At 40.9% G+C, this 15,117-nt stretch overlaps 1 protein-coding gene across 1 annotated transcript in view; it reads right to left on the reverse strand.

The window, feature by feature from the left end:
• The window catches only part of slc36a1 (solute carrier family 36 member 1), a 36,483-nt gene that overhangs the window by 12,260 nt on the left and 9,106 nt on the right, over positions 1-15,117 (reverse strand). Inside the window, exons 6-11 of the mRNA XM_084549566.1 lie at positions 14,372-14,461; positions 13,579-13,663; positions 12,132-12,359; positions 10,478-10,576; positions 10,047-10,213; positions 7,798-7,967 (exon numbers count right to left, since the gene is read on the reverse strand). Of these exons, the coding sequence (XP_084405692.1) occupies positions 7,798-7,967; positions 10,047-10,213; positions 10,478-10,576; positions 12,132-12,359; positions 13,579-13,663; positions 14,372-14,461 (839 nt within the window). The remainder of the gene's footprint in view (positions 1-7,797; positions 7,968-10,046; positions 10,214-10,477; positions 10,577-12,131; positions 12,360-13,578; positions 13,664-14,371; positions 14,462-15,117) is intronic.

Below are 15,117 nucleotides of genomic sequence, written 5' to 3' on the forward strand. Positions count from 1 at the left end.
AGGCCTTAAGAAACTATATGGCATTAACCTAAACTACAAGGAAGAAGCCACAAATAGAAAAAACTGTTTTCTTGTTTCATATCCCGCAATGTAAACTTATCATCCCTTAAAATTAAAAGTTATACCCTGTGAGATGCAGAGTGAGGGGAAATAACTTTTGGGTTTTTAGCACCCAAGTTATTCTTCTAAAAGATAAACTGGTAGCGTTAGGACTAGCGAAGGAGCTAGGTAGCGCTACTAACCACAGTACAGGGCAGACCTCGATATCAGTCGTTACACAATGTAAACGCCAACAACCAACTGTTGGCTTGTTGTGTTATGGCCCTTAGAGATTAATGACTCTGTATTATGCTCTGATTTACAAGCAGTTGTGTGTGTCACAAAGCCAAATATAGGTTGCTTTCACTTGTTTTGACTCAACAAACTACAGATGTCAATGTCAACAAATGGGTTTTAAAGTGAACAGAACAACATGAGAAGGTTAGCTAAATGCTCAAAGGTTGCCTTGCCTCCTCAGGTGAACATGTTAGCTCATAAAACACCACACTCATTGGCAGCAAAGTGCTTTTTATTTTGGAGATATTCTCCCAACGTGGGTGGATGAGAGGTTGGCAGGTGTAGTTGGGGAAAGGTGTGTGAGTTTTCATGAATAACTCCCCTATTAGTGGAAAGATAAGTTGTTTTTGAGTTTTTAAGTGCCACCTTGTTCAAATACGTTTAAGAGAAGGCTAACATGTAAAATGTCTTATGGTTGAGAACTTGTCAAATCACAATAAAGCAAGCTACGTGAGTAAACAACGGTGGTTCAGGATACAGGATAAACAAGTATACTTGATTTTGAGGTGAAATGATATCGACAACCTCACTGGGAACCATAATTTAAGACTATTTTTAGCTTCAAACACTGTGTTATCCCTTTGGCTATCGCCCTTTGGGACCATTAAGAGGTTGATTGGAAGAGCTTCACTGGTATTCACTGATGACTAGTTCCAACACCTTTGCGAAAACTGGGACAAGCCAGGCCTTATTGACCAACATCAGGATCTCACTATTTCTCTTGAAGCTAAAAAGGAAGAAAAAAAAAATCACTCCACCTTTGTCCACCAGTGTTCTGGGAATGACGTACAAGGAAAAAAACAAAACAAAATCCAAGAGACGAAGAGGAGGCTCACGCAACATCCTCATGTCCTCTCTTGTTCCCATCAACAGCTTAACAACACACGCTAGCTGCTCAGCTCAGGCCTGTGGCAAAGTGACTCACAGAAAGGAAGTGAAAATGTAATGACCAGTGGAGGCAATATATAGCTGCCACACTGAGAAGAACAAAACATTGATCTTTTTTCATGGCTTGTTTGTCAGCGCTGTGAATATGGTTAAAGTAGGTTAAAGTTTGATTAGTGAAAGCATTAAAAGTTACTGAGAGACCCTTGTTGTAAACAATCTTCAGAAAACAAGGCCAGTGAAGACTCTAGCTCATCTAGAGACTCTAAGTTTCTTCTGTAGAAAGAACACGGGAACAGTCAGGTTCAGACAGAATGACTAGAGTTTATTGAGTACAGTAAGTATTCACATATAAACCCAAGTTTCCCCTCGTTCAACTAATTTTGACAAAGATTTGCTATGTTTACATGGACTAAAGTATTCCTCTAATAATAGGAATAAAACTACCTGATGTAACCACCTCAATCAGAACAGACTAGCCTGATCAGAAGGAGTTTTCAATAATCAGATGTAGAGGTGGTGGTGTAAACCTTTTCTAACCATGTAAACTCTTGATGTGCTCGTTTCTCTCTGTTTATTGGAATAAATCCATTCTCTCTGAGCATATGTGCTCCACGTGAGGTAAACATCAGGTGAGGAGGTGGAAAAGATGAACCAAGCTGGAATCCAGGTGGACAACAACCTTCGAGATGCGGAGACATCTTGGTCATGTCTCTTAAGCAGACAATTAAGTTGGAATCTCTAATCAGAATTGGAATCTCTAATTTGAATTATTTCAAGCAGCTTGAAGACATATTGTGTCTCCTGTCTCTCAGGCTGACTCAGCGACATTAAGGTCAGGGCTTGTTGCTGAAGATGGTTCTTTATGACTCTAGATTCATGTTTGGTTGGCTTGTTGTCATGTTGCAAAGTGAACAGATGGGACGCATGATGGATGCAGATCAATACTGAAGTATGACTCATCAATATTTCTATTTGACTAATGGGTAACGTGACTACATGTCTGCAGCTCCATTAAGTTCCACAGAGTGTTTCATGGTGTTACGGCTCGTTGTAAAATGTACTGTTTTGGTTCATCAGCATTGTTTCTAAAGTCCAGAGCACTGAAAGCATTCGGTGCATTACGAAACGACAAACACCACAGAAAAACTGAAGTGTTGAGCTCTGCAGTTCAACATTAACTACAAAACTTCTATAATCTCTGATAATAAAAGGAAATAAAGACACTGGTAAATAAGGAAATGCTCAACATCAACATGACCACATCAATAATTAACAACATGCCACTTGAATGAGGTCAAATGTGACCCAGACCACCTCAACATGTAGTCAGAGCTGAACACTTGTGATCACATTCCCCAAGACAGATGTTAATGCAAGGTCTACACGGGGCCACAATGGAAAACTCTTGTAACAGCGTCTTTGAAACCAGTTGCTGGCATCAGATTCAACATGAGTTTCAACAATTTATGTGTTCTCTTGGTGCTATTTTCAACTAAATTCAGGGTTTTTAAATGATTGCATTTTGTCTTTGTTCAATGTTTTGGCACCATGTTAAAAATAACCAACAGTTGAGCCAAAAGAACCTGTAATCAGGTGTTTCAATGTCAAATATTTGTGATTTTCAATGTGTTGTAGAACCCCCACGAGTAGCCAAAGCTTGATTAATGCAGCAAGATTAATGGAGGTAAAGCCATGTAACATTTCTACTGCTGCCACTCAGAGGCTCTCTGATCCAAAACAGCACTAACGGCAACAGTAAGCTCCTCCACCGCTCAGCCTATCTCAAGTAAATTAGAATAGAGTGCTCACTTCAAAAGAAATATCCCTGCACTGAAATGAACTGACCTTTCGAGTGGGAGTACGAGTCAAAGCTGAGCATCGGCAGCGAGCGGGAGCTTTTGCTCACGGCCGGCGTCTCTTTTAACTCTTATCTGACTGTTTTGGCAAAGCTTTGTTGTTGGAGCAACTAGTAAGATCAAGCTTCTTTTTACTATTCTGCCAATCGAAAGTCATCTTGAGTAAAGAGACGGGAGAGAAAAAAAATCCATTCAAAATTAACACTGCACTAAAGATTTAAGACATTCAACTCTCAGCTCCTGAAGATTAAAACTTTGAAGAGGAAACATCCTTCAGGTGAATGTTAGGGATACACTACTCTTGTAAACACTTTTTTGAGATGTATTTTTCATCTCTTTGTAACATTTAGAAGATTAAAAACTAAAATCTCTGTCCGTCTTTCGCTAGACTCTCATATAACTTTGAGACGCAGACCAATCGCTAAGAGTACACCAGCAGGAGGATAACAACGAAAAAAGATTCTCTCTCTCTCTCCAAAGAGCATAGAACCAACATCTGCTCTTGAGGCACCCTCCTTGAGATTTACCCTATGCATTCACAGATGACAATGCTCTGCTTCTGTCTCATCTTATATTCCAATTCAAAAATAAAAGTAATTTCATGCTAATACTAGTCCCTCGCCTCCTTCCTTCAAGCACTCATCAGTGCGATCCCACTGGAAGCAGGTCTTTTCTTGTTGCAGCACCGTGTCCACATCCACAAACACTTCACGTGGCGCCAGTGAAACCAAGGGGCTGCTGCCTTGCAAATGACCTGCAGGCATGAAGCGGCACATGTATGCATTTATTCCCTTTCATTAGCTTATCAGCATGCATGTGGAAGAAACCTGTACGGCATGGTAAATGACTTCTGCATAATTCTCTATCAGGCCCAAATCAGAGCTAATAAAGGAAATGAAGATCTCGGGGCTAGTGAGCGCTACGGTTATTTCTATGATATGCAGTAGCGAAGAAGGGAAAAGACAATGAAGTGAGGCTGGATATTACTTGGAAGGGATAGACTTTTCTATTTACCCTCCAAGTTATTGCCCCCACACACATGCAGCACGGTCCAATGAAGCATATACAATTTAAAGACTTCAAGCACTCGAGAACCAGCATCTGCGTCAAACTCAAGTGAATCTGCCACGTTCTGAACCCTTCACATCTCCCTACAGGCTCATTTAAACTGGGTTTTGAACATCCATCATTCTGTAGAGGCTTTTATGCAAAGCACTTCACATCTTAAAGTGCGTAGGACACAAAACACACCTACAGAGAGTGTGGAACCTTTTGCATATTGTTTGTTATTCGGACTGTGTGCCGCTGTATACCCACGAGCTCATGTATGACCCTTACACATGATAAATATGACAAGAACTCATTGTACATGAAAGCGCCTCTGATGCAGCGGATCCAAGTTTGATACGAAGGCTTTACAGGCTGCAATGACAGAGTTTATAAAACGTGAAACCTTTTAGGCGTCTTTAAATTCTCGTCAGTCATGTCAGCTTAAAGGAGCAACCTCCAAGGCAAAACAATTACGCTAACACAGAAGGCTCAAGGGCTGCGCTAGAGTCTGGTTTAAAAAGCAATATACATTTCACCTGCTTAAATGTATATATAAAAATATGGGCACTGGTGCTTTGAGGGACAGGTGGGTGTCCTCACAGGTTGCTCTACCTCTTTGACCATTTTTGTGTTAGCCAGGGGTTAGTTTGTGTCAGGCGCTGCCAAGATGGAGACTACCAGAGACGCGACACTGAGCTTCAAACCTGCAGGAAACCCTATGGGCGACGCCACTGAAGGTTTGACCATGTTTATATGCCGTCAGTGTGCTTGTAATCATTTATCACAGGTGTCTGTCATGATTTGCCTTGTTTGACTGTTTCATTGGAAGAACTTGATGACTACATCCAATATTTGAGAAGAAAAACATTAAAAAGCACTAAAACATTGTGCTCTGCATTATGGATCACTTAGTTTTCCACTTGCAGACAAATTTATAGAGGTATATAAACCTTTATTGTTGCTGTTAGGGAAAACATTACGATATAAAGGGATGTCTTAGGTTTAGATATAGATAATAAAATATCAGTTTCATGAAAGATGTTAAGTCTAACTACTTTAAATAATACGTACTCTAAGTCAATAATTAATTTGATGCTGATTTTAATGTTTCTTCTGCAGGTTTTTATAAAGAAGAAAATGTGATTCAGGTTATCAAAGGATAACTTGAATTAGTATTCTGCTGAAAACAAACCACTCTCGTCCTGATTTGATACCGGAGCCTAAACCTAAACTCATTGTAAACACAATGAAACACGGACCTGAGCTTCCATCCTCCTCATTACTTGCAGATTGGCCATCGATTTCACTGCTGCCTGCTTGCAAACTCGATTGCATCTTCAGGACCTTGTTTTTGACAGAGTAAGCTGTTTTCAAGGCCTCGTTTAGTTTTTCTTTCTTGTCAACAAGAACAACAGTGAACCGCCTCGAGGCACTGGTTAGCATCGTGTCAGTTTGCAAATCACGGTCTATCCATCCAGGATTCATTAGTGCCAGTGCTCAGATTTTTGCAACAGAATGTAATCAAATAATCCAGTTTTTTGAGCGCGCTGACTGGACTAAACTGCGTCGGTCTTTTAGATCTCTAAGGAACATGTGAGCCTCTCTAGACATTTCAACTACACATTTTAAATGTAAGAGAGCAGCAGTTGTATTATGGCCTTCTTCCAGATGCTCTGGGTTTTCATTCTGTGCCAAAAGGATGAGCCCAACCGCCCCCAGAAAGAAACTATCTCAGCCCCTTGTCTTACGCCTTCTGTAGCTACCCAAAGCTCATTAAGGGTTGGTGAGGACTAGAATTTGTTCATTTATGAACCTTTACTTCGGTATGTGACACAAAATACGAAGTAGATGTTATTCCCCCACCCCTATAAAGTGGTTAAAAACCCAATGTGGCACACTTTGGGTATTTTGGTTACCCAAGCAGCCAAATGGTTGGCCTGGTACCATTTTAACTAAAACCTTTGTAGTATTCCTATAAACTGTTGGTACAGTTATAGTAAAGGGGTTTTTAAATGTGTTCAGTGGCATCTCTGTGCATGATATCACTGCTATTAGGGTGTTTTCTACTATCTGATCCGTAAGAAGGATAAAACAGTTCAGTTTCTCCTTTCGTTTATCACCAATTAAACAGCCACAATGTAGAAATACATCCACTAAGGTCTTTCCTATCCACAGAGGCCATAGTCATTCATATGGACCTGAGTTTTGGAGCTATTCCTGATTTATTTGGGAATTTTCAGCTTTATCTGCCAGCACCGTAAGGTTACAGAAGTTAAAACTGATCAAGCAGCCATCAAACAAATCCAAATGAACAGTATCATCTTTAAAACAATGATGTTAAAATGAATAGTCTATGTTTTTCAGTGTTCATCGAGAGCTTCTTCTTCTTCATTGCCATGGCCATCCAGTACAATGACCAATTTGGCAGATAACAATTTTGTTTTCGAACATCAGACACAAGACGGTGAAACCAATTTTTCTCTCAAATGTTGAGTAAACACAGTAAATACAATGCACGCTTCACTTGAAATCCTGTGCATTTGAACAATGACTGTCTACACAAAGACGCTACTACTGGTGAATGTTAAAGGGTTTAAAGGATGTTCCTCTGTAATTAAATATTAACCTCGGGTATGGAAGAGCATGTTTCTGTTTGATAAGGGTGGATTTTATGGTTGGGAAAGACAAAAAAAATCCATTCTCATCTCACTGCCATCTTCCTGCTTCCAGAGATTGGAAATCTCAACCCCAGCAGCTTTAATGTGACTATAATGATGCTTAAATAAGTAGGTATAAGTATGCCCCCTGCTGACTTCAACGTGTTTCAGCACCTCCACAATGAATCATGAGAGGACGGCGGAGTTAAAGAATCCGCAGTCCTGGCTGGATGGGAATCAATAGCAATTGTAGGAGCACTGGTGCTATAAATAGTCTAGCTGGGCTATTACAGGAACTATTTGCTGCTGAGAGGAGGAAGAATGAAGAGACGGGGGAATGCACGTGTCTTTGAGTTTCGTTTTCTTTCTCTTGCCAACTCACACCACAAAGGAGATGACCACAAACACACACATACATACATACATGGCTGGAAGGGCATGAATGCAAGAATCTACAGTTCGATCAATTGTTAGAAATACCTGAAGAAGACACACACACTTGTTGATGTAAGATCACAAAACTGAAGATCTTAATGGGGCAGCTATGTAAATATAAACTAGGTAGACGTTGAGGGTTTCACTATAAGGAATACACACACACGCTAAATGAAACTGCTGGCTGATTGTGGTCAGAAATATAGTTTTAAAGAGCAATGTTTCTCCCTGTATGGTTCCCGTTTCAGTCAGAGCAAATTATGACTCAATTAAAAATCGGATTGGCTCCAACAGAGCTCCTAAAGTGTCTTAAAGGAGATTCTGAATGACACTGGACAGCGTTCAGTTAATTCGTCTTCCAAATATTAAATTATTGCCTGATTAGCTACAAAACAAAAGCTGAAAAGCCCTTCAGTACTGTACAGTGTGCACATTTTAGGATGAAGTCTGGACCTTATTAAGTACAATTTAAATGCTTTTTTTCTTGCAATCTGTAAACCTACCACTAGATGCTGCTAAAGCCAACAAACTGGACCTTTAAATAGAAAAACACTGATTGACTGCTTTATACTTACAGGTGAAGATGACCAGGACACTCCGGAGCAACAGGTCGACCGCCTTCTCCCACCTCTCCGGCACGCGAGCCAGTACTGTTGGTATGAGGATCTCTGCCGGGACGTAGAACTGCAGCGCGAAGGTGATGAATATACCGAAACAGTACAGCAGCTTCACGGCCTGATATGTCCTGGACACGAAGGAGAACATAAAAGCAGAAATTTAAAAGCACGCTGAGCTGCAACCAATAAAGACCTTTGATGAAAGAGACAAGGCGCCAATTTTCATGTTTATGATCTGTCAGAAACATATTAGGAGCTGGAGAGGAATCCTTCAGCGGTCCTTGTTAAACAACAAACATGTCTTCTGCTCAGTGTTTCAAACGGAGATGCTTGTAATTAGAGGCTTTGAGTTTTCAACCTCATTGAACAGCCAATCTATTCCACTAATTAGTCCCATCAGTCCAGTCCCGGGAAGCATTTACACAGACGCCTCTCTCCCACAGCTGTGATGATAGCAACAAGTAATGAGCAAACAGTGTTTGGTTATACTAACTTTATTAGAATAAGAATGACGCTTCAGTCGAAACCACATTTGTCTCCGTGTGTTCAGCGCGAATGAAGATCATCTTCCTACCTTGTCTCTTATGTGTGATTAGAGCAGATTTGTGATTAGCTTCCTGTCAGTGTGTGCTCAGCTCCACAGGGGACAAGTCATAATTCGGGGAGAAGTAATAATCTGAGATGTCTGAATGTGCATTTTAAAATACTCTCCATTTAACACACTTGATCACAGAGTTAATTAAACACGGGATTGGTTATATTTGATTTTCTGAGTGTCTGAAAGAGCCTCTGGTGAAAGGGGAGTGTTGTTTCCAACATAAAAAATGAATAGACACATTTAAGAAGAAGAGCGGAGTAACAACATCCAGCCAAATAAAACTGTTTATCTACAAAAACTTGAAGTCTTCTTTTACTTTCTTTTTACCCATCCCTACTACAGGACGTTATTTAGACTATCAAGCCAGATCGAGGAGCTTTAAATTAACCACCTCATGTGTCCTTAAAGGAAATTCCTGATGGCAACGCACCTTTAAGTTGGTTTGCCAATTAAACGAAAAGAAGAACTGGTATGGATAAGAAAATGTTAAACTTTCAACTGTAGGTTTTAATATCTACTACAAACATCCTGAACAAGTTTTGTTGAATACTGAATATCAGTTAATTCAAGTCCTGATCTGATCTGAAATAAACTAAATTTCCTCCCCTTGAGCTTGGCTGATCATTTTAAAATGCCTGGACCGACTACAGGACCACGTGGGACCATATAATCACAGATGATTATGATCCAACAGCTAATTTAACCTCTTTTAACATACTTCAGACCCGTGGCGCTCAGCGGTTGATGCCAGTTGAAGACTAAGCCAAGATTCTGTCATATTCAGGACCCCTAGCAGGAAAACACTGCAGCTACTGAATGTGTTTAATTATTTACAAAACTTGAGCTGCTGTTATTGTGTTGGACAGCAGATTTTCTATAATGTTTCTCGCCCCCAGTGCTCCTTCAAATGTAAAGCTATCGTCTCCACAAAATTTAAATGTTGTGCCTCCGACTTTTACTTTTTTTTATTCAAGAGTCACGCCTGGTCAAGGTAAATGTTGACCTCTAACCCATAACATCAGCTGATGAAGTAATTTGGTTTCCGGCAACAGGACTTTCTGGCCAATTTATCCGTGAATACTGCCTTCTCAACAATCTCTCGGTATTGACAGGTTTGACCAGATTACCTAGTAAACATGAGATGTTGACAGATCTGCTCTTAAACCTAAAACATGTTCGATATTTAATATTTAAAACCTGGGTGATTATGTCAGTACTTGTACAATAATCAATGTTAGAAACAGGTCTACACAGACATGGAGCAGCTCCAAGCAACAGCAAACATTTCCAGCCCTCTAGGCTAATGTTAGCGAGCATACTGCTGTGGGTAGATGTTAGGGATGTCCTGATCGGTGTCGGAGCCAACATTTTTAAAATGGTTGGATTGGGCTTCAGCCAAGTCTGATTTTTTGTAGTTATTTATTTTAGTTCTGGCAAGGAGACAGCGTCAAGGAGAAAAATCTTCCAGAGAGGGTTAGGGAGTTTATGGCAGCGTTGGATGACCAGAACATTTCTGGAGTAGAGAACACAAGGTACCAGCTACCAGTTCATCCGATCACCACTGATCAGGTGTCTATTTTTAGCCCAGAGATCAATGACTCCATCTTACCAGCAGTTTGGCAGATTGAGAGTGATGCTCCCATCTATGTGCTCTCCAAAGCACATATAACCAATAGTACCGAGGCTGATGTAGAGGAAGGTGACGATGCCCATCCCCAGATACAGAACCAGGGAGAAGCTCTGAGGCCTCTGCATCTTGTTCTCCAGAGGAAGGACCTGCCGACCCACAGAGACAAACACACAAGCGCACTGTTAGCAAAACAACAGTGACAGTTCTGCTTCTTTTCAGCTTGTGTATTAATTTTTGGTTTGTAGATAATAACTCCTAACTAAAACACATTTAAAAGTATAGAAGAAGTAAGATAACCTGTTTTTCTCTAGTTCCAAAATAAATAAAAACAATTAACTGATAGGTATAAAAAAGGGTCCAAGCAGCATTCTTGCTTTCTTTAGATTTATTATCAATAATCAGCGACATACCACTCCAATCCCTTCAAAGGCAAAGATGGCCGTCCCGAAGAAGAGCGGATAGTCTTTTGCTCTGCCGGATTTTGGTAGGTCGATGGGGTACGGGATGTTCTGTGGAGGGAAGAGAAGAGAAATAAAATTATAACTCTTAGTCTCTATATCTTGATAATATAATCCAAGACAAATGGGATGCTCACACAAGACTACTTCACATCTAACCGTAATAATCTGCAGTTGAGAACTTCTCTCTACAGATAATTGGCAATCACATTAAGTAATAAGACTTTGTGCCAAGAGGACGCCGCTCCTCGGGCCTGTAGGACTCAGAGCTTGCAAATAACTTGTAAAATAATTATTTAATATGGATTTTTTACTAAGTAGCTGTGAAATAAGCAGGGTCATATATAAACAGAGAGAATAAGATGTAATGTGATCACTGTAGGACAATCCCAAGCTAAACAATGACTTCTGGTTTTAAATTTAGAAGATGGAGAAGAATCAATAAGTTAAATTGTACACAATTACATCTAACTCTAAAAATAAAGCCTTTAAATCATGATGTAGAGACATTAAATACCACATTAATATGAGTATAAGGTCCAGGGTTAGAAATGGGACCAAGCTAAACATCAACAAAAGAAAAACACAGAGTTTTTGAACTGATTTTGTCTGCATGCTCTAGTTTCCACCTAAATTTGTTGCTTGGGTCATTCATCAGTGATAGAAACACCTCACGGAGAAAGATACATCTCGTTGTACTAAATCTGTGTAAAGTTTCTGATGCAAGAAATTGCTTTTTTTTTTTTTCTCCAAGGCAAGGCCAGTCCTCAGTGAACACGACTGCTATATATCAGTAAAGCGCAGGAGCAGCATGATGAAAACACCCCCTCAGCCAGAAAACAGGTAATCTAGAGACTCTGTCGCTACCAGTTGCTCTGTTATCCATAACATGCCCAGAATCCAATCAGCTGGGCAGGAACAGAGAGGCAGAGTCCAGACAGAGGAGAAGAGGTGTGAACTTGTGATAATCTGATCTCCCGATAACTATGTAAACTCCTGATGCTGCTGGTTTCTCTCTGGTTACTGGAATAAATCCATTCTCTCTGAGCATGTCTGCTCCACGAGGGGGAAACATCAGGTGAGGGACAGAAACATGGAGGTAGAAAAACAACCAGTTGTTGAAACAAGAAGTGTCTGAAAAGCTGAACAAAGCTGGAATCTATGTGGACGGCAACGTTGGAGACGTGCGGACATCTTGGCATCGTCTTCTTCTACTCTAGCAATTCAGGACTGGAGAGAAAGATGGAGGAAAAGATTCTTCTCTTCTTTTTTCTCTTCTTCTTTTCCCTTTTCTTCTCTGAAATTGTCTCTTCTGGAAACGTGGAGACATGCTGCTCATTTTCTTCCGTTGGATCAATTCAGTGTTGTCAATAACGTTAGGACAAACTTCTCCTTCACTTCTTCTCTGCCTAGTCTTCCTCCTCCACATGCGTCTTCTTCTTCTTCTGTGATATTTCCAGCAGATGTTATACAGCATACAACTGTTTTGTCAACGAAGTTCTACAGTGATTAACCATTTAACTCAGTGTCAAGATTTAAGTTGGAAAAAAGCAGCAGTAAAGCAGCGAGGGTAAAAAGAGAGAAGAGACAGAAATGCGTTTGTTACCGTGAGCGAGTAGAAGTAGATGAGAATCAAACTAGCCGTCATGACCAGGTTCGCCACCAGAGAGAGGGGGGCCAGGTACTTCAGGTCGGGGGTGAAAACCAGGAGGATGACGAAGGGCAGGAAGCAGAGCATGTAGAGGCGGGAGTCGAAGCTCCGGACCAGGATCTGGGTCTGGTTGGTGTTGTTTATTTGGCAGCTGACGGTGGTGGCGTTGGCTGCTTCTACCACCTGGAAGAAGGCAGGAGAAAACGGAGGGGGTCAGAGAAATCAACAGCTCCTCATCTCATCTGTTTAATTAATAAATGAACCTTGAGCTAAAAAGTTTGATTGTTTCACTACAATGTGCAACTGAGGAAAGGCGACCATAAATATAGACAGACACCACCATCTAGTGGGAAGAAGCTGCAGTGCTTAAATTAAATCTAACCTCACTTCCATTTTTAAATCCAATATTTACATTGCAAAGAGCAACAGATAAAAGAGTGTGATTTGTGTTTAATTTTATGGGAGCTCCTCAAAGTGCACTTGACATTATGCAAACACAAAAGAAGTGCACATTAGAGTTTGTTACAAAACACACCAGACGGGATCAATACGTCAAACAGAGAACGGGGGTCGAAAGTCAACTAACAACATTCATGTGACACGACAACGAACACAGACGATAGCACGCTTTGGTGAAATTAAAACCACACTTTCTTCAAATCAGTGTGTTTTATAGTAAAGACATTTTCCAGTCAAATAAAAATGATTTAACCGTCTTATTGTCTTTCCATCAACCATGCGGCTTTAAATATTTCATTATAAACTGTTGGACTGCATTAAACAAATGCTGTAACGTGGGATGTGAGTGTCCAGAGAGGTTTTTCTAACTTGTTTTATTGATTTATTGTGCTTGTCTGGCCAGGTAGTGCAGGTAAAAGGTCAGAGGACAGTCATCTGTGTGTCGTGCTGACGGAAACAAACAGTCAAACAGTCTTGACGGTTTAAGATGTGGCACAAATGTCCTGGAGGCACGTGTCCTGTTTGAACAAAGGCTTGCACTTTGACTTCCTGTTTTGTCTACGTTCGTAGGAACCAAAAAGGCCAAAACCACAAAATAACGTCTTTAAATGAAGGTTAAGACTTAAGGGTTATAATTGGGATTAAGTTATGGTAAGGTACTAACTTTAGAACCTTTTACTGTTCATGAGATTGAGCTCTGAGTATTTTCTGTGACCCAGTTTGCTTTTCTTGCATTTCCTGTTTTTATTTTGTAGGCTTCATCCTTGGTGTTTTGTTTCCTGCTTCATTGCCTGTCTATGTTTCCCTCTGATTATATCATTGGTTTCTCCTGTGTTTCGTCAACCCATCAGCTTTCGTGTGTGCGTGACGTAGATGCATTGTGACATTAAAGTCCTTTCAAAGACAGAAAATGAGTTTGTGCGCGTGTGTGCGAGATCCTGACCTGCTTGACGTTGTCGCTAAGGAAGACAAAGTAGACGCAGCAGAAGCCCAGCTGGGTGATGATGAGGAACAAGTTCACCGTCCGTCTGAAGAAAGAGATGGAGGAGGAGGAAAGGAGTTGAAAGAGATGCTGAGACTGAACTGGTCGGTACATGAATGATGGTGAACATTTTCTACACTTTACTGTCCACTGTGCTTCGTTACAGGTGATAAATTCCTCTCTCACAACCTCCACTCCTCCTAAACTGACTGACATATCTGCAGATCACTTTTCTTCAGGATTATTTAGGGTTACATTTTACGTTCTTTATTAGCAAGCGTTAAAATCTGTATTTATATATATTTTCTTGCCTTTAGACAGAGCCTGGCTAACTGTTTACCTACACGTGTGTACATCAGTATTACATTAACCACCTAAAATGACAGAAACCACACTTGAAAAAGATTTATTTGACGAGTATTTTAGTGTTTTAGTTTGGCCTAAGTCCCGCCCACTAACACGAAGGGGGTGGAGCTTATGAACTATATTGACGTCAGCCACCAGGGGGAGCTCCACCTGCTTTAGCTTCACTTTTTAGGAGCCCTCATGAAGTCCTTTCTTTTTGTTTTTACAGTCTGTGGTCCGTCCTCTTAGACGTCCACGTTAAAATGTCCAACTCTACAACAGAACTAAACATGTTTACGGCCTGACACGAAAAATAATTGGCTGAGAGTTGGCGACGGCCGGAGAAGCCACCACTGAGCTTCGACATTACTCTTTGGGAAACATATGATTTTGGGTTTGGGTCTCTTACTTTCCCCACTGTGAGTGTCTCCTCAGCCATGACACATTCTCCATCCCGTACTGCATCGCCTCGCCGTACGTCAGAGAAGGCCTGTCCACCCTGGATGGAAAAAAATATTTTGATTTTAGGGCAACAACTTCCAAGAACATGTGAATAAAGACATTCTTCAGCTACCACTTAGATGACAGCTGTTGTCTTTTCAGTGCCTCCTGTATTTTGTTTGACGGACTCATAAATTGTGTGTTGCCTAATACCACAAACAACCACAACCACACCAACAAACAAGTCTAAACATCGTTTTGATCTGATTATGAAATGATAATCAACCATGACCAGCGGACATAGTTGAGGTTGGGAAAGAACGAGCGAGATAAGTATGTGTCCGGTGGGTTCAGTTAACGTGTCTCTGCGTCTAAAGGAAGAAGGAAGTGATGACCCTGCAACATTGAAATTTCTAAAAACGGGAAGAGCGGCCCCTTTCTCCCTCACGAGCCCGTTTTCTCTCTGCGTCTCAGACTTGACTGCGCAGAAGTTATTTCTGACGGCTGCAGAAGCTCGTCGAAGCTCTTCATTCATGCTCTTGATCTGTTAAATCCTTCTTAGCGTTGGCTGGGGCGGTGCTGCTGTGGATCCCGGTGAGAACTGACCAAAGGGCGGGAGACAACGTGGACATACCTACACACACATACACCCACAAACACTAATTGAAATCTGATAACGAGTGTGTTAATCTCCTTGCTTGTCACACACAAGCA

Source organism: Chelon labrosus (genome assembly GCF_963514085.1).
Source record: "Chelon labrosus genome assembly, chromosome: 8".
NCBI lineage: Eukaryota > Metazoa > Chordata > Actinopteri > Mugiliformes > Mugilidae > Chelon > Chelon labrosus.